The following is a 19,087-nucleotide window of genomic DNA, read 5'->3' as shown; positions in this document are numbered from 1 at the left end:
CTGCAGCCCATCAGGGTAATCTCACTGAGGGCCGCGAGACATTTTGCTGACGTTGACTGTCCGCAGACACAGCCCCCCGTGGTAGGTACGTGCTGGCCGCTGCTTCCCGCATCTCCTATTGGCCAGGAATGGCAAACCGTGGCCACTGGGAGCTGCAGGGAGACGTGCCAGCGGATGGTCAACACCAGCAAAATGTCTCGAAGCCCACCACAGGTTGCTCACCACTGCACTAGATTTTATAATACACATAAGAACGTAAGAATGGCCATAATGGGCAGACTAAAAGTCCATCCAGCCCAGTATCCTGTCTTCCGACAGTGGCCAATGCCAGGTGCCCCAGAGGGAGTGAACCTAACAGGTAATACTCAAGTGATCTCTCTCCTACCATCCATCTCCACCCTTTGACAAACAGAGGCTAGGGACACCATTCCTTACCCATCCTGGCTAATAGCCATTAATGGACTTAACCTACATGAATTTATCCAGTTCTCTTTTAAACGTTGTTATAGTCCTAGCCTTCACAACCTCCTCAGGCAAGGAGTTCCACAGGCTGCTTGTCTGCTGTGTGAAGAACTTCCTTTTATTTGTTTTAAACCTGCTGCCCATTAATTTCATTTGGTGGCCCCTAGGTCTTATATTATGGGAACAAGTAAATAACTTTTCCTTATTCACTTTCTCCACACCACTCCTGATTTTATATACCTCTATCATATCCCCCCCTTAGTCTCCTCTTTTCCAAGCTGAAAAGTCCTAGCCTCTTTAATCTCTCCTCATATGGGACCTGTTCCAAACCCCTCATCATTTTAGTTGCCCTTCTCTGAACCCTTTCTAATGCCAGTACACCTTTACCCCAATATAACGTGACCCGATAGAACACGAATTCGGATACAACGCGGTAAAGCAGTGCTCCGGGGGGGGCGGGGCTGCGCACTCCAGTGGATCAAAGCAAGTTCGATACAACGTGGTTTCACCTATAACGCAGTAAAATGTTTTGGCTCCCGAGGACAGCGTTATATCGAGGTAGAGGTGTATATCTTTTTTGAGATGCGGAGAACACATCTGTACGCAGTATTCAAGATGTGGGCATACCATGGATTTATATAAGGGCAATAAGATATTCTCCGTCTTATTCTCTATCCCTTTTTGAATGATTCCTAACATCCTGTTTGCTTTTTTTGACTGCTGCTGCACACTGTGTGGACATCTTCAGAGAACTATCCACAATGACTCCAAGATCTCTTTCCTGATTAGTTGTAGCTAAATTATCCCCCATCATATTGTATGTATAGTTGGGGTTATTTTTTCCAATGTGCATTACTTTACATTTATCCACATTAAATTTCATTTTCCCCCTTGTCCACATTTGTTGATCCCTTCAAAGAACTCTAATAGATTAGGAAGACATGATTTCCCTTTACAGAAACCACGTTGACTTTTGCCCAACAATTTATGTTCTTCTATTTGTCTGACAATTTTATTCTTTACTATTGTTGCAACTAATTTGCCCGGTACTGATGTTAGACTTACCGGTCTGTAATTGCTGGGATCACCTCTAGAGCCCTTTTTAAATATTGGCGTTACATTAGCTATCTTCCAGTCATTGGGTACATAAGCTGATTTAAAGGACAGGTTACAAACCATAGTTAATAGGTCCGCAATTTCACATTTGAGTTCTTTCAGAACTCTTGGGTGAATGCCATCTGGTCCCGGTGACTTGTTACTGTTAAGTTTATCAATTAATTCCAAAACCTCCTCTAGTGATACCACAATCTGTGACAATTCCTCAGATTTGTCACCTACAAAGGACGGCTCAGGTTTGGGAATCTCCCTAACATCCTAAGCCGTGAAGACCAAAGCAAAGAATTCGTTTAGTTTCTCCACAATGACTTTATCGTCTTTAAGTGCTCCTTTTGTATCTTGATCGTCCAGGGCCCCCCACTGGTTGTTTAGCAGGCTTCCTGCTTCTGATGTACTTAAACATTTTGTTATTACCTTTTGAGCTTTTGACAAGCTGTTCTTCAAACCCCTTTTTGGCTTTTCTTATTACATTTTTACACTTAATTTGGCAGTGTTTATGCTCCTGTCTATTTACCTCACTAGGATTTGACTTCCACTTTTTAAAAGATGCCTTTTTATCGCTCACTGATTCTTTTACATGGTTAAGCCAAGCCACGGTGGCTCTTTTTTAGTTCTTTTACTGTGTTTTTTAATTTAGGGTATACCTTTAAGTTGGGCCTCTATTATGGTGTCTTTGAAAAGTGCCCATGCAGCTTGCAGGGATTTCACTCTAGTCACTGTACCTTTTAATTTCTGTTTAACTAATCTCCTCATTTTTGCATGGTTCCCCTTTCTGAAATTAAATGCCACAGTGTTGGGCTGTTGAGGTGTTCTTCCCACCACAGGAATGTTAAATGTTGTTATATTATGGTCACTATTTCCAAGCGGTCCTGTTATAGTTACCTCTTGGACCAGATCTTGCGCTCCACTCAGGTCTAAATCGAGAATTGCCTCTCCCCTTGTGGGTGCCTGTACCAGCTGCTTGAAGAAGAAGTCATTTAAAGTATCAAGAAATTTTGTTTCTGCATTTCGTCCTGAGGTGACATGTACCTAGTCAATATGGGGATAATTGAAATCCCCCACTATTATTGAGATCTTTATTTTGATAGCCTCTCTAATCTCCCTTAGCATTTCATCATCACTATCACTATCCTGGTCAGTTGGTCGACAGTAGATCCCTACTTTTATATTCTTATTAGAGCATGGAATTACCATCCCTAGAGATTCTATGGAACCTGTGGATTCATTTAAGATTTTTACTTCATTTGATTCTACATTTTCTTTCACATGTAGTGCCACTCTCTCCCCCTGCCCCCCACCGCACGACCTGTTCTGTCCTTCCAATATATTTTGTACCCCCGAATGACTGTGTCCCATTGATTGTCCCCACTCCACCAGGTTTCTGTGATGCCTATTATATCAATATCCTCCTTTAACACGAGTCACTCTAGTTCACCCATCTTATTATTTAGACTTCTAGCATTTGTGTACAAGCACTTTAAAAAACTTGTCACTGTTTGTTTGTCCTTTTCTGACGTGTCAGATTCTTTTTTATGTGAATGTTTCTCGTCTGATCTAACCCATACTTTATCCTTTTCCATCCTCTCCTCCTGACTAAAACCTAGAGAATCTCTATCAATAGGCTCTCCTCTTAAGAGAAGTCTCTCTCCGATCCACGTGCTCCTCTGCAGCAATCAGCTTTCCCCCATCTCTTAACATTAAAAAGGGCACAGAGCAGTTTTTAAACTAAGTGCCAGCAGTCTGGATCCACTTTGGTTTAGGTGGAGCCCAGCTTTCCTGTACAGGCTCCCCCATCCCAAAAGTTTCCCCAGTTCCTAATAAATCTAAACCCCTCCTCTCTACACCATCGTCTCATCCACGCATTGAAACGCTGAAGCTCTGCCTGCCTACCTGGCCCTGCGTGTGGAACTGGAAGCATTTCTGAGAATGCTACCATAGAGGTCCTGGATTTCAGTCTCTTTCCTAGCAGCCTAAATTTGGCCTCCAGGACATCTCTCATACCCTTCCCTATGTCATTGGTACCTACATGTACCACGACCACCGGCTCCTCCCCAGCACTACACATAAGTCTGTCTAGATGCCTCGAGAGAGCCGCAACTTTCTCACCAGGCAGGCAAGTCACCATACGATTCTCCCGGTCATCACAAACCCAGCTAGGTTTCTAATGGTCGAGTCTCCCATTACTAACACCTGCCTTTTCCTAAGGACTGGAGTTCCCTCCCCCGGAGAGGTAACCTCAGTGCTAGAGGATACCCCAACATCATCTGGAAGGAGGGTCCCAACTATGGGAAGGTTTCCCTCTACTCCCATTGACTGCTCTCCTTCCCTGAGCCTTTCATCCTCCTTAACAGCGCAGGAGCTGTCTGACCGGAGTTGGGACAAATCCACAGTGTCCCGGAAAGCCTCATCTGCCTCCCTTAGCTCCTCCAGTTCCGCCACCCCGGCCTCCAAATCCTGTACGCGGTCTCTGAGGGCCAGGAGCTCCTTGCACGGAATGCACATATACGCTACAGGGTAGGTAATCATACATGCTACACTGAGTGCAATAAACAGGATAGCCTCCACTCTGCTGCTGGGCTTCTGCCTGCATTCTCTCCTACAGCTACCTGGGTTAATGACAGAGTTTTTGTTTGAATCCAGAAGTTTTGATTATAGTTTAGTTTAAAGGCTTTAAAGATTGGCAAGTATACCTTGCCCCCTTCCCACTCCCCTTCCAAACTCCCTCTTGAAACTCTCTGTTAGCGGCCCCTGTTCGCAAACCACCTCCTAGTGGTTTGTCAACGTTCTACGCAAATACTGTTTAAGCAAATTTGAATGAAGATATGCAGGGAGGAAGGCAGATCTCAAATGAGAATTGGTGCAGAAAAGTGTGCAAGATAAAGTCTTTTGCCTTATTAACTGCACAGCTAGATTGGGTATAAAATTTTGTGGGGTTTACCCTAAGACCTCAAATGAACATTAAGTTTGCAAAATGAAGCAGTCAAAAGTCAGGACATAATGAAGATAAGGTGGCCTACCCAAACTTAACTCTGCCCTCTTGTATGTATATACGACACAATCTTTAATTACATAATCACATAAGACCAAGAATTAGGCAGGACTGTATAGTGAATTGTTCCAAGATGCAGAGCATGCCTGCCACATTTGTTGCAGTTGTATTGTGGATACAAGAGGTTGAGAACAATTCACGGATAATATGCTAGACTGGAACCTAGAAAAAACGTGTTCTATCCCTGCCTCTGCAACAGACTCCCCATGCAACTTGGGAGTCAATTTTCCTGTGCCTCATTTAAGCATCTGTAAAATGATGATTGCATTTCATGACCTCACAGGGGTGTCATGAGAATAGATTCATTAGTGTTTGTGAGGCAGCAAACTATATGGCCCAGCAGTGTTTGGATGGTATGCTATAATAATGCATGGGGCCACAGGGAACAATGAGGACAAAATAAATATTCAACAGCTGTCTTATTCATTCAGCACTGTTATTTTGTATGTGAAATGAAGCAGAGGGCCTGGGGAAAAACAGTATGTGATCTTGTAATAAATTACTATCATAATACATAAAAACAAAGGGGCAGATTTAAAATTGCACAGGCCTTAACTCTGTTATTTCCTAATTGGTGTGCTCTTCACTTTGTTGCCATAACATTATTTTAATGTTGTTATACATATTTGGTTAAGATACATCCTGAAGGGGGCAACATTTGAGATATCCTGAGTTCCTGCTTAATTCAAGATAGAGACCAACAGTTTGGACACACCTTGCCAAGAAAGAAAGTAAACCTGAGCTCTTGTTTATAAGCCAAATCTAAACAATAATGCTTGGTTACATACTAAGAGACGACTACTTGGCATCATTGAAGTCTATTGAACAGACTTGAGACTGGCAGCTGAAGCATATTCAATCATGTTCTTGAGTAGTCTCCCAGCAGTCCCTCAATAATGAGGGCAGAAGGAAATTCCAACTAACCTTATAGCTTGCAGTTCTAGAGTCAGACCCTGAATTCAAGGCAACAGTCTTGGTTTGTTCCCTAAACTCTCCTGCCTGCCTACAACTACTTCCTCCTCCTCAGTCTCTGCTTCTCTTGATCTCTGTCCCATAGTATGTATAACTTCAAATGTGCTGAAACAACATTTCTTTTACTCTTCCAAACAAGTAAAAAGTACTTAATCAGGCAGCAAACAGTCTTTGTATTGCCTCTTTTAGAAAGAGAGAAAACAAAACTTTCAAAGACTACCAAACAAAACAGTTTATAAAAAACACTAAAGAGACTTTAAACAAAACCAGATTAGTAGTGTTATCTTCACGAAAAGTAGATTTCCAGTACAACTGCTGAAACTTGGTCTACACTTAAAAGTTATGTCAGCAGGTACATCTGTTAGGGGTGTGAAAAAACCACACCCTGGACCAACATAGCTATGCTGACAAAACCTCTAGTGTAGACACAGTCATATTGATGGTAGAGGACTTTTGTCAATGTAGCAAACGTCATCCAGGGAGGTCGATGACATTTCTACACCAACAGAAAACTCTTGTTGGCATGGGCCACGTCTTTACTAAGGAGCTACACATGCACAGCTATGCCAGTATGGGTTCTGTAGTGAGACATAACCTGAGATACCCATTCTCCCAAGCTCCTTATTAGCTTGCACTTCCTCTCCTGTGCTCCAGACTGGCTTTCTGTGAGGCTAATGCGCTCTAGGTGTTGCATGATCCTCCTAGCTAACTCTTGCTTCCTTGCATAGAAACCAGGAGGCCCCCAATGCTTTCTAACCTGGTCACTTATCTGGAACGCAGAGAGATAGTATAACCTCTCACAGCCCCAAATGGAATGAGACTTGACATGATGCTCAAGTTACAAGACTGTCAGGCTGCAAGAGAAAGATAGAAACATCTGTAAACAGCTGCTGATTGTCTTGGTAACAGGAAATCCTATTTTTGTATTTGGCGTTAAAAAGTTGGGTGGACTCCAGGATTTCAATTAACCTATTGATAAAAGTGAAGGGACCTTCAAGCTTATGGCGGGGGAGGGGAGAAGTACCTTTCCAGGATGAACGACTCTATAAGATTGGACTCCATCACCACATTTGGAAGGAATTCACAATGTATCCACAGAACCTTGAAAGGGTTAGTGTAAGATGATCAATCACTACGACACATTATGCACTGTAAGATGACGTCACTGCTATCAGGAAAATAACCTTTCTACATGAGGAACTTGATGCCTGTGTTACATGTAAACTTAAAAGGAGTTTCTTCATCTTAATCGGGTCTGATTTAATATGTGCACGTTAAAAGGAGCTGTTCAATAGTTTTTTTTTAAAATGCATCAGGCCTCTCATGCATTGACATGGAGTGCAGAGAAACTAGTCTATGTTTGATGTGTCCATGATGCATCCTGTGTCACAGATTCAAATGTAAAACAACTAAAACAGAACACTATTTAATAACCACCTGCCAGTTTAGAAGTTTGATTGAAATAATCTTATACAGAGCGCTTAGTTATCCATTAATATAGAAGTACAATGTTTTTATTTCACCTTAAACTTTTACTACCTGCTTTGCAGTTCGTGGTCTACTGCTAGCTAATTCAACATATTTGAAAACTGAATCTAAGTATTTCTAGAATGCTGAAAAATAGAGGCCCATTTCCTCTAGTGATTGCGGTTTAGAAGCAATGATACTTAAAGTATCTCTTTTGAAAAATGACTAAAAATTACAACATAGGGTTCCATGCTTGCTGCCTCACTTATTCCAGATAAAATCTGTTCAGTTTTATAAATACGTTGTCTTTTTCTAGCTCCCAGTCCTTCCAACACAACCTGGGATCTGAAAGCCAAGATATATTATTTTTGGCATGTGCCTCACCCACAACAGAAACTCTGCAACTGGACACTAACAATTCTGTCTAAGATATGATCTAGAACAGAATCCATATCACTCTACCAAAGCTGTTACTGTCTGAAGCTAACAGAAGCAAGAAGTCACTAGAGTAAGCAGAACACAGATGAGATCGGGTGAGTAAGAAGTGCCAGTTTTACAGTCAATTTTCTGTAGCTGCAATTTAAATTTTTTTTTTAAAGCACTTATGATACCTGCACTTACGTGAATAAAAGCACTCGGCATGATGATTCAGATCAGAGACATGCAGTTTTGGTATAACTGCATACCATTTTTGTTACTACTTGCATAACCTGCTTTCCGTTATGAAGTAAGGAGCAATGGAGAGCAACTTAATTTTAATCTTTTGACAGGGTTCAATAATGTCTTCCTTTAACTTTTCTTTCTACAGCACATTGAAAAATAATTGCCGAATCACCATCCAACTCTGAAGACGCTACATGGAAATTCTTGAAATAATCTCTGGATCGGTATGAAAATACTAGTGCAGATAAGCCAGTTCCTTGATGCCATACTAGAATTCTTGAAGTGTTCACAAGAGGTCTAAACACCACAAACTCACAAAAGATTTTCCACTATAAGCCTATTTTAGCCATTTACGGAAATATGGCTCTCCTTCCTTTATGGGTGGAACCCCTCATTTTAAAAGCAAATTTATTTTAGCCATGATTTTGTCTCCTTTATAAGCTTCCATCAGAAATTCTGAATCCTGAAACTGAAATTATAAGGAATAGTTTTAAATTAATAACTAGTTTCCATCACACATGTATTTTCCTCCATCTTAGAGTTTTGTCATATTGTGCCACATTCAGCATTTAAAGTTAAAACAGACTCAGGCTTGGGTGAGCTCAGGCTTCAGTCCCCCCTTCTGGGGTCGTGTAGTAATTTTAATTGTCAGAAGGGGGTTGCAGTGCAATAAAGTTTGAGAATCCCTGGTCTAAATGCCTTTTTATATTTGGTAAAGTATTTTAGAGCACTTACATGTTTGTTAAAATATCAAAAAAAAAATCTTGCCAGGTAGATACACCATGGATTTTTTAAAAAAAAAGGTAGCCATGACTATAGTGAAATCAAATCAAAATATGATATCTTACACCAAATAATTTTGTGGCGTTTTGATTAGCTTTAGGCCCTGCCCACACAGAAGGAAAGCACATTAACTTGGGAAGCTTGATTTTAACACGTGTGGCTAGCTGTTTTCAGCCCTAGCATAGAGAGCGGCCTCATATATTAAGGCCTCTCAAAGCTAGAGATGAACCCACACTGGCCACAGCAGGGCCACTGGGCTATGGGAAGGAGCAAGGGTGTGCCTGACCAAAAGAAAGGGACCAAGTCAGACGGTGACCTGGCAGAAGGCAACATTTGAAGTCTATAAATAGGGACATTTGGTGACAGAAGCAGAGGTGCATTTTAAGCTCCCCTCAAGTAGCTGGACTAGGCACTTATTGGTGCCAGATGGAGAAAATAACGTGCCTGGTTTCCATGGCGGCCTAGCGCGGAGGTTACACTGCATGGGGGGGGGGGGGGGGGCCTAGTGGCCTTAAGCGCCTTAGCTCTCGCACATGGAGGCTCGTTGGGGCAGGGGCCTCGCCACATGCTTCTGCAAGGCCCCTGGGAGCCGAACAGCATCAGCCACCACCTGAGCCCCGGGAAGGCAGCTCCCCTGTCGTATGTTTCCGGCGTGACACCCTTCCCGCCCCTAGCACTCGGGTCCCCAGCGCCCCAGGCCTGACCCCGGCCGGGCCGCCTCCCCACCACGAAGGGCCGTCCCGGAGCAGTCAGGCCTTGCACAAGCCTCGGACAGACAGCAGGCCCCAGCGACTGGCACCGCGAGTTCTTGCGGGGCTGGGACAGCCGAGTGCGGGGCTGATCAGCACAGGCCAAAGCCACGTCGGGCGGGGCCCTCTGCCGAGCGCAGGGCGGGGGAAGTCACCACGTCGGCGACGCCACCACTGCGGAAATGGGTCAGCCGGGGTCGGGCTTAGCGCGGACGCTCTCGCTCTCCCCGCCTCGCAACCCTCCCCCATTTCCGCAGTACAGGTCTCCGCACCCCTGCCCTCTTACCTGTGTCCCCAATGATGATATATTTGAAGAGATACGCGTAGGCCATGGCCGCCCAATCCCCGCCGCCTCTCGGTCTCTCGCTCGCTCGCTCCTCAGTGACGCGCGCTCTCCCCCCACCCCCGCTGTCAGGGCTCGCGCTGCGGAGAGTTCCAAACCGTTAGCGGCCACCAACTGACCCCTCTTCTCAAGCGCTCCGTGCGCTTTCCCCCCTCTCGAGCTGCTCAGCGTCCGGAGGCGGCAACCCGCAAGAGCAGGAACAATAACAGGCAGCGGCGGCAGCAGCCCGAACCCTTCAGCAACGTCACGCAAGGCAACCTCCTCTGCCCCGCCCCCGCCGACCCGGAAGTGCAGAGGCAGCCGGTGCTTGGGGAGGGCCCGTGTGACAGGCAGCTCTTACCCCTGCCCCACCCGCGAGGAGTCCTGCGGCTGCCTGAGGCTAGGAGAGAAAAGCTCCTGGTGCGGCTGCCCCTCAGTGCCCGAGGGAAGAGAGACTCCTTCGGGCGGGCCTCCGTGACTGAGGCAGGTGCCCTGTAGCATATCCGGGGACTGGGGTCGGGAGCTAGGATGTGGTGCCCTCCCGCCCTGTGGCGTACCCGGCGCTGCCATGCGCCGTGCATGGGCCGAGCGTGGCAGCCCCCTCCCGTGGGTGCGGGGAAGGGGCCGTGGATGTCAGTGTCCCTCCCTCTCGGGAGTGTCACTGTTTGGTCTGCCGGCTAAGATCCGTTTTGGGATATTGTTGTTTGTGTTGCTGCCGCGGCCTAGGACGCTGTGCGTGGGCCAGGACCCAGCCGTGCTGGCCAAACACAGACCAAAAAGATGGTTCTTGCCCCAGAGTGGCTACACGCTATGGCCTGGTCGACACCTAAAAGTTAGGTCAACCTGGCTCCAGAGCTCAGGGCTGTGAAAACCCTATGTCCTGCGTGATGTAGGTGGGCGATCGACCCCCCACTGTACACACAGCGAGGCTGCTGAGCGAATTTTTCCCCTCAAGGGGGTGGCTTTACTACAGTGATGGAAAAACTGATTCTGGCGCTGTAGCAATGGACTACACTACGGTGGCGTAGCTGCAGCTGTGCTGCTATAGCACGCGTAGTATAGGCATACCCTAAGTGGCCATTCTTTTACATTTTGCTATCTGGAAGTAAAGAGTTGAACCCTGGTCTTGCAGTTGGATTTTTTCCTACGGCTTTTATGTGGAGGAGGGTGTCGTGCTATCTGGAGTCGTTCACAAATGTGAGCACCTACATCAGGGCAGACGCCCCAAACTGGTAGTGTGTTTTGTTTCACCAAACCAGTAATAAATGTGAACACCTGGATCACTATAACAATCTTACCATCACAGACAGTCGCTACATTCTCCTGTCTAGTTTGTCACCCATAAAAACTGGATTTAGTGATAAATGGTCATTTACACCAAAAATCACACCACATTTAGGTTACGTCCAGTCCCAAGAGACCAATCACTTGCCCCAGATCAGCTGATACTCTAGATCATTCTCAAACTTTTTTACCGGTGACCCCTTTCACATAGCAAGCCTCTTAGTGTGCCCCCCCCTATTATATTATAAATGCTAGAGGCAAAGCGGGGTTTGCGGTGGAGGCTGACAGCTCGCAACCCCCCATGTAAGACTCTTGTGACCCACTGAGGGGTCCTGACCCCCCAGTTTGAGAACTCCTCCTCTAGATCTGCACCAAAGACAATGCCTATAGAAATCCTGTAATAACCTATCTAAAGGCTTATTAACGAGGAAAGCGGAAGAAGAGAGTTATTTACAGGTTAAAACAAGTAAACATATCAACACAAATAAGTTACCATTTAAATCTTAAGAGTGACAGAGTTGTAGTGGTCTATCTATTCAAAGTGGCTTTTAGGGCAGACCCGAAGGCAACCCCTGGAGATCTCTGGCTTCAGTTTAGTCTCTGGCCCTTTAGAGTTCAAACAGCCAAAAAAGATGCAGTTCCTGCTTGTCAGGAATTTTTATTCCCTCCCCCCAGAATTCAAGCTGATGGGATGAGTTCATGTGCATATCTCCTCTTCATTGGGCATGGGGGAGGGAGAAAAATCAACAAAATCTTTTGTCCTCTGATGTTCCACAATGGTTTGTCTGATGTTTATGGGCCTTCTTTTGTTGAGCCGGAGATAACACCTCTTGTGGCAAACTAGTATTTCACATTTGGTAATGGTTCTCTCCTGACTATGGGGGTTTACAGTTTCAAAGCAAACACTTAAATATTACCTTATAACATAGGATATAGATATTATGTGAGATTAATACATGCAGCAACATACAAGTTTTCCATAGAGTCTAAACACTAAATACATTCTTATAAGGCTAATACTTATTTTGAGGAAAACTAACATAACAGGTGACCTGGTCTGGTCTCCATCTATGAGTCAGTTCTTAATGCCTGCAGCCTGGGCAAGAACTGACATCTGGCTTGCCAGCATCACAGAGGGATAAAATATCCCCTAGCATCATCTCCTGAGAGGGATTCCTGAAAAGGGGCAGCAAGGGACATCATGATGTGAATAACAACATCCTTCTCTGTGATTTTTAACATTCATGGGTCCATAGTAATTCCATTCCATGTCACAAGGGGGAAAGAAAGATGGTTGCCAAAGGCTACAGAAAGGAAAGTGTCTGTATGGTCAGTTTGAGGCTCTCAAGCAGTTTGATAAATCTGGTATTTTGTACCAACTGCAGAAGATGCTGATGGGATTATAGTAGTTTATGGAAGACTTTGTATTTGTGCCTAGTATCTGGGTTCTGATGGTATTAGGCCATCTCTTAGACTGAGAAAATAGAGATGACTTTTGAGTCCTTCAGCTTTTGCATAAACTCACTTGTTTTTCCCAGTGAACAGATCTGGGTCCTTGAATGGTGTTGGGATTCCCCCGAGACCTCTTCCACTTGGTTCCCCAAGAACTCAGTTCAACTCCATTCTTGTCAGTCAGGTTCCTTTATTGGCCTACAGTTAAACCACACTTGAGTTGACCAGGCTCAGGTGTAGGGGATGGATACAGGGTATACCACAGATCCAAAATTTTACAGCAAACCTCTTCTTTTATACAAATGTACACATTGCATTGTATTTACTATAGATTGCATCACGTGTTTTGGGATTGGCTTGGTTATTTTGTAGGAACTAATTCCTGTATAGCATGCTCTGTCCACGCACTGCTGCTGCATGACTTACTCTTTACCTCATCTTTACATTCCTGACGTGTGTTGTCCATCGTTATCTTATCAAGTCCTGTGGCGATGGGCGAGCGACAAAGCAGCAGGTGTGGATACACTGGGAGCTGTAGCCGCGGACCTGCACATAGGCGGCTCAGGCATAATGGTCGTTCCTCACTGACCAAAGCAGCAGTGGAGCTCGGCATCTTCTTGAGCGACTGAACAGCCCTATTCAGGATTGCACTGCTCACCTCTGTAGAATGAGGAGGGGGCTAGAAAAGGTGCCCTAAACATTGCCTGCTTCACCTTACCCTGGCCAGCATACTGCGGCTGGCAGGGATCCCACAAAAGCAGTCGAACAAAAACAAAATTTAGAGTGACACCGATCACTATTGGCACATGGAATGTGCGCACATTACTGGACAACATCACGGCAGACAGACCAGAGAGAAGAACAGCACTTGTCGCTAGAGAGCTCGCACGCTACAACATTGACATTGCAGCCCTTAGCGAAACTCGCCTTGCTAATGAAGGTCAGCTGTCCGAGTCAGGCGGTGGCTATACATTCTTCTGGAGTGGCCGCAGCAGTGATGAGCGTCGCGAATCTGGAGTTGGCTTCACCATCACGAATCATCTTGTTCGGAAACTTGCCAGTTCCCCCAAGGGTATGAATGACCGGCTCATGACAATGCAGCTTCCGCTTCAAAAAGGAAAACAAGCTACTTTGATCAGCGCATATGCTCCTACAATGACCAACCCAGAGGATGTGAAGGATAAATTCTACAAAGAACTAGATACTCTGCTATCGTCAGTGCACCGCACAGACAAGCTGATTCTGCTTGGCGATTTTAACGCAAGAGTCAGATGTGATGCCGCAGCCTGGGAAGGAGTCATCGGGAAAAATGGAGTGGGAAAGTGTAACAGCAATGGCCTGTTACTGCTGAAAACCTGTGCAGCACATAACCTTCTGATTAGCAATACGGTCTTCTGCCATCCTACCCGTAACAGGACTTTGTGGATGCATCCCCGTTCCAAGCACTGGCATTTGATCAATTATGTCATCATCAGGAGAAGGGATAGACAAGATGTCAGGGTTACAAAAGCTATGTGTGGCGCTGACTGTTGGACGGATCATAGGCTCATAGTATCCAAAATGAAGCTCCGTATCATACCGAAGAGACGACCACAAGGCTGTAAGGCTCTCAAAAGGATCAATGTGTCGAAGCTGAAGAATAGCCGCATCACTGAAAATCTAGCGGAAGACCTAGAGAATGAGCTTGCTGATTTTCGTATTGAGGATGACGCTGAGAAAGACTGGGAGCGATTCCGCAACACTGTCCGTACAGCTGCATTGAAGGTATTGGGGCCCTCCACATGCAGGCGGCAAGACTGGTTTGATGAAAATGATGCAGAAATCCAGGTCTTACTTGCTGAGAAGCACCACCTGCATCGTGCAGATCAAAACGATCCATCCTCAGCGGCAAAGAAGACCGCCTTTATCAACGCTCACAGAACAGTACAGAACTGACTGTGCAAAATGCAGGACTTGTGGCTGAGCGCCAAGGCAGATGAAATACAGGCATATGCGGACAGGAACGACTATAAGCCCTCAATACACTCTATGGTCCACAGTCTTCTGGGAGCATTCCCCTCCTGAACTCTGATGGTACTGTGCTCCTTACAGAGCAGATTCTCCAGAGATGGGCTGAACACTTTGAAGCAATTCTCAATCGCCCCATAGTCATCAATGATGAGGCCATTGACAAGGTGCCCCAGGTTGCAGTCAATGACTCCATGGACGCTTCACCAGAAGAGGACGAAGTGAAGAAAGCTATCAATCAGCTGTCAAGTGGCAAAGCCCCAGGGTCAGATGCCATACCAGCAGAGGTGTACAAAGTTGGTGGACCCGTGCTGCTACGGAAACTCACTGAGCTGTTTCAGTCCTTTTGGAAGCAGGGAACCATTCCACAAGAATATAGAGACGCGTCCATCTTGCATCTCTATAAGAGGAAGGGCAATCGCCAGGTATGCGACAATCACCATGGAATCTCGCTGCTTTCTACAGCGGGGAAAGTTCTTGCACGGGTTCTGTTGAACCGATTGATCACTCACCTGGAGAAGGGCTTACTGCCAGAATCACAGTGTGGCTTCCGCAAGGGACGTGGGACTATTGACATGATCTTCGCTGTGCGTCAGCTACAGGAGAAATGTCAAGAGCAGAATCATGAACTCTACACAACTTTTGTGGACCTCACGAAAGCATTTGACTCTGTCAGTCGTCAGGGCCTGTGGAGGATCATGTCGAAATTTGGATGTCCAGACAGATTTATACGAATGGTACGTCAATTTCATTACGGTATGATGGCTCGTGTCCTGGATGACAGTGAAACATCTGAGGCCTTCCCAGTCACTAACGGCATCAAGCAAGGGTGTGCTTTAGCACCCACTTTGTTCAGCATGATATTCTCTGCCACTTTGACTGATGCCTTTCAACACTGCACAGAAGGAATAGGCCTGAAGTATAGAACTGACGGGAAACTATTCAATCTGAGGCGACTGCGTGCCATCACCAAGGTGAAGGAAACTGTACTTCGAGACTTTCTTTTTGCTGATGATTGTGCTCTGAATGCTAGTACAGAGCCAGAAATGCAAGCCAGTATGGACAAGTTTTCAACTGCATGCAACAACTTCGGTCTCACTGTTAACATCAAGAAGACTGAGGTCATGCACCAGCCAGCTCCCCACGCTCTGTACTCAGAACCGTCCATCACTGTAAATGGACAGAGACTTCAGACAGTGGATCACTTCACGTACCTGGGCAGTACCCTTTCCCGAGCAGTGTCAATCGATGATGAAGTAAACTGCAGAATTGCTAAAGCCAGCTCTGCATTTGGCCGATTGCACTCCAATGTTTGGGAATGTCGAGGGATCAGCCTACCAACGAAGCTGAAGGTCTACTGAGCAGTGGTGCTTCCAACTCTGCTGTATGCCTGTGAGACATGGACTGTCTATCGGAGTCATGCATGAAGGCTCAATCACTTCCACATTTCCTGTCTGCGAAAGCTTCTAAAAATCAGATGGCAGGACAAAGTGCCCGATACTGATGTCCTTACTAGAGCCAGTCTGCCGTCAGTTCACACATTGCTAATGAGAGCCCAGACCAGGTGGGCCGGACATGTCATGAGAATTTCAGACGAATGCATTCCTAAACAGCTCTTCTACGGAGAACTCACTCAGGGAAAGCACTCCCATGGAGGACAAAAGAAGCGGTTCAAGGACACGCTGAAGACCTCTTTGAAGTCCTTCAAGATCAACACTGCCACATGGGAAACCTTCGCACTGAACCGTCCAGCATGGCGCAGCCTCATTCACACAGGCAGTAATACCTATGAGGCGAGGCGTATTGCTGAGGCTGAAAAAAAGCGTGAGCTGCGCAAGTCCAGAGCTGCTCGTACATCATCGACAGTGCCATTACATGTCTGCCCGACTTGTGATAAGACATTCCACGCCCGAATTGGACTGATCAGTCATCTTCGGACGCACAGAGCCCGGTCATCGAAAGAATGAGTTGTTGAGGTCTTCATCGATAACGATGGACGAACATCATATATTGTAAATGGTTCCCCGGGTGTTCCTCCTTATCCTAGCCTGCTGATTCATTTACCTCTTAGTCCTGTCTCCCAACAAATGGGGCCTCACTCATGTCCAATTACTCACGTCAATCCATGCCTATATTCCACTACTTTTGTTTTTCTTATTTATATTAGCATTTCTTTCATTTGCATCATATTCCTGTCTTTCTATGCTTTCTTTTTTAAGTTCATTACCCAGCAACATATTCCCAAGACCATAGTAGTTGTAATCATTTGAACCACCATTAATACTATATTAGATAGAACTCCATCATATAGTTTTGTTTTTACCCCCTTAGTAACATTTATTTTACCCTTTAGTTAAACAGAACTTTTCAATGGCTGGAGGTTTTGTCACATTTTTGAATGGCTACTGGACCATTCATAGTAGCTTCATCATTCGTAATTAATAACCCATTAAAAGAAAATAGAATTTGGATGGATTTTGGTGGTTGGGCTTCACTTCTTATATTTGCTGGGTTGGGTTTTGCTCTTAAAGTACACTGCCACCAGAAAAAGAAAACACAAACTGTCATGGCTTCTCTTTGGAAACCTTATAGGATTTTAATTAAAAGTAGCATGTCTCGTTTACCTTTCTTTTATGCCTTTTATTGTATACACTCCATGGTCAATGGGAATGCACATTCCTTGCTTGATTTAACTTCCACTTTTTATTTGCTATAACATTACATTAGCCATATAAATTTACATAATTATATATTATATGTTATTTATATTTATTTTTCTTTTGAAGCTCTTAGCTGTTGCTTTATTACTTTCCCCACTATCCTGGTTCTGGCCACCCTTTTAGTCCCTATTTTCATTTACTAATATATATTTAACATTTGTAACCTAAATTTAAAAAAGAATGCTAAACTTTGTAAAAGCCTACAAATGGTAGATTTTCAATCAATTTCTGTTTCTCCATCAGCAAGCTGGAAGCCTTGGGCCAAGAAGGTCTCCATATGCTCACAGTTGTTGCTTTGGATGTTGCTGCTATATCTGCTGCATGATAAATAAGGCTATGTTTTAGTCATGGGTATTTTTAGTAAAAGTCATGGACGGGTCATGGGCAGTAAATAAAAATTCATGGCCCATGACTTGTCCATGGGTCCTCGGGGGTTGGTGAGGGGTGGTCTGGGGGTGCCACAGGTGCTAGGAGAGGTGGTCCGGGACTCCCGCTGGTGGTGGTGGGGCGTGGGGGATCGACCCTCTGTTACCTGTCAGCTTTGTGTTCTTGGGGAACCAGGGCACAGTATCCAACCTGTCTGACTCACGAAGGACACCCCCTCCCCCAGCTTCTGCTTGAACCAAAACCGATCAGAAGAAAGACTTACAAAAAGCAATGAAAAGACAGTGGGAGACACACCTAAACCCATGGGACAAGGGTGACAGGATTAAGGCAACTCCTCTAGCCTCATTTGCATCGAAGATGGGACATGGAGGCATCTCCATTAGTGTACAGAATGGAGAACAGAGATTCCAAGGCAAGAACCGCACTGAACTCTGGGCCCAGAAAAGCAGGGAAGATGGGGGATCCCTGCTCCAGATGTTAATGAACCCATGCTGCACACACCCAGTCAGTAGTAATTAGACCAATTCTAGTAATAAATCGTTTATTGGTATCCAAAATACTGAAGCTGCCTAATTGCATTGTGAGCTTCCTTGAAGGAACACCGCCCACAGCCAGGAATGATCGGTTCCTATTGTCTAGCCTGAACAAAACAATCTTGAGCCATCAGTTTACCCATAAACAAATCTAGTGTTCTCCCTTGAACCATTGTTGTTTCCCTACAAAAAATCCCGACCCATGCTCAAGTAAGTGTTCTGATGCCTGAATCCAAAATCTGCATCAGTTCCATTGGGATTTCATCTTCTCCTGACTGATGGTGCTGGGGGCTCTGCCTGTCTCCCACACTCCGGATGCTCAGCTACCACCACCATCTGGGAACCCCGACAGGTTCAAGCTTCATGGAGTCATGAGAACCCAACTCTCTCTCGCCCTCTCTCTCTCTCTTTTTTTTTTTTTTTACTCTAGGTATAGCTTTCTAACCCTAACTTGTGTGATCAGGTATAGTTTTCTTAACCTGACTTTTGTAATCAGATTTAAAATAGATTTAATATTGTAACTGTTTTGTTTGTTTGGCTCTCCTTGTATGGTAATTACCTGGCAATAAATAACTTTTATGGTTAAGCTGGATGCTTCTCTCTCTCTCTCTCTCTCTCTCTCTCTCTCTCTTTTGTGTTTTTGGCTTCCCCATTTGCTTTGCAGCAACACTCCTCTTACCTAAGCTAAAGAGCCCTGTAGTGCCCAAAAACCCTGTGGGGTTTGCTCATCAAGGGGGTTACTACGAGAACAATTGTAACGTGAAAGTAGAGATAGGGACGTGCTGAACCTGTGGCATAGGAGCATGGCAACTTGGAAGTGCTGCTCTACCCAGCCTGCAGAGTCCAGGGGCATATAAGGGTGGCAACTTGAAAGTGCTGCTTGACCCAGCCTTCTCAGGCATACTTTATTCCAGTGCGGTGCCCGTGGCATATGAGGGTGGCAGCTTGGAAGTGCTGCTCGACCCAGCCTGCTAAGTCCAGGGACATATAAGGGGTCAGCTTGGGAGTGCTGATTGACCTGGTCTGCTCAGACACGCTCTGTTAATGTATGTGTGTGTGTATGTATTCATCTGATTCTGTGGCTGAAGGAACCCAGCCCTGGGGAACCTAGAGCTCCATAT

General features: G+C 45.3%; 1 protein-coding gene and 1 pseudogene across 1 annotated transcript in view; one reads left to right on the top strand and one right to left on the bottom strand.

Moving 5' to 3' along the window:
- RAB2A (RAB2A, member RAS oncogene family) overlaps positions 1-10,240 on the bottom strand; it is a 79,642-nt gene extending 69,402 nt beyond the window's left edge. The window contains exon 1 of the mRNA XM_005288122.5: positions 9,548-10,240. Within this exon, the coding sequence (XP_005288179.1) occupies positions 9,548-9,593 (46 nt within the window). The 5' untranslated portion in view covers positions 9,594-10,240. The remainder of the gene's footprint in view (positions 1-9,547) is intronic.
- A 1,917-nt stretch (positions 10,241-12,157) lies between these two features.
- LOC135981205 (uncharacterized) lies at positions 12,158-16,405 on the top strand (annotated as a pseudogene).
- Positions 16,406-19,087: the final 2,682 nt, after the last annotated feature.

The sequence above is a fragment of the Chrysemys picta genome, chromosome 2, assembly GCF_011386835.1.
Source record: "Chrysemys picta bellii isolate R12L10 chromosome 2, ASM1138683v2, whole genome shotgun sequence".
In the NCBI taxonomy this organism is placed as follows: Eukaryota; Metazoa; Chordata; order Testudines; family Emydidae; genus Chrysemys; species Chrysemys picta.
The sequence above is the reverse complement of the archived record's forward strand: the minus strand, read 5'-3'. Positions and strand labels throughout refer to the sequence as shown.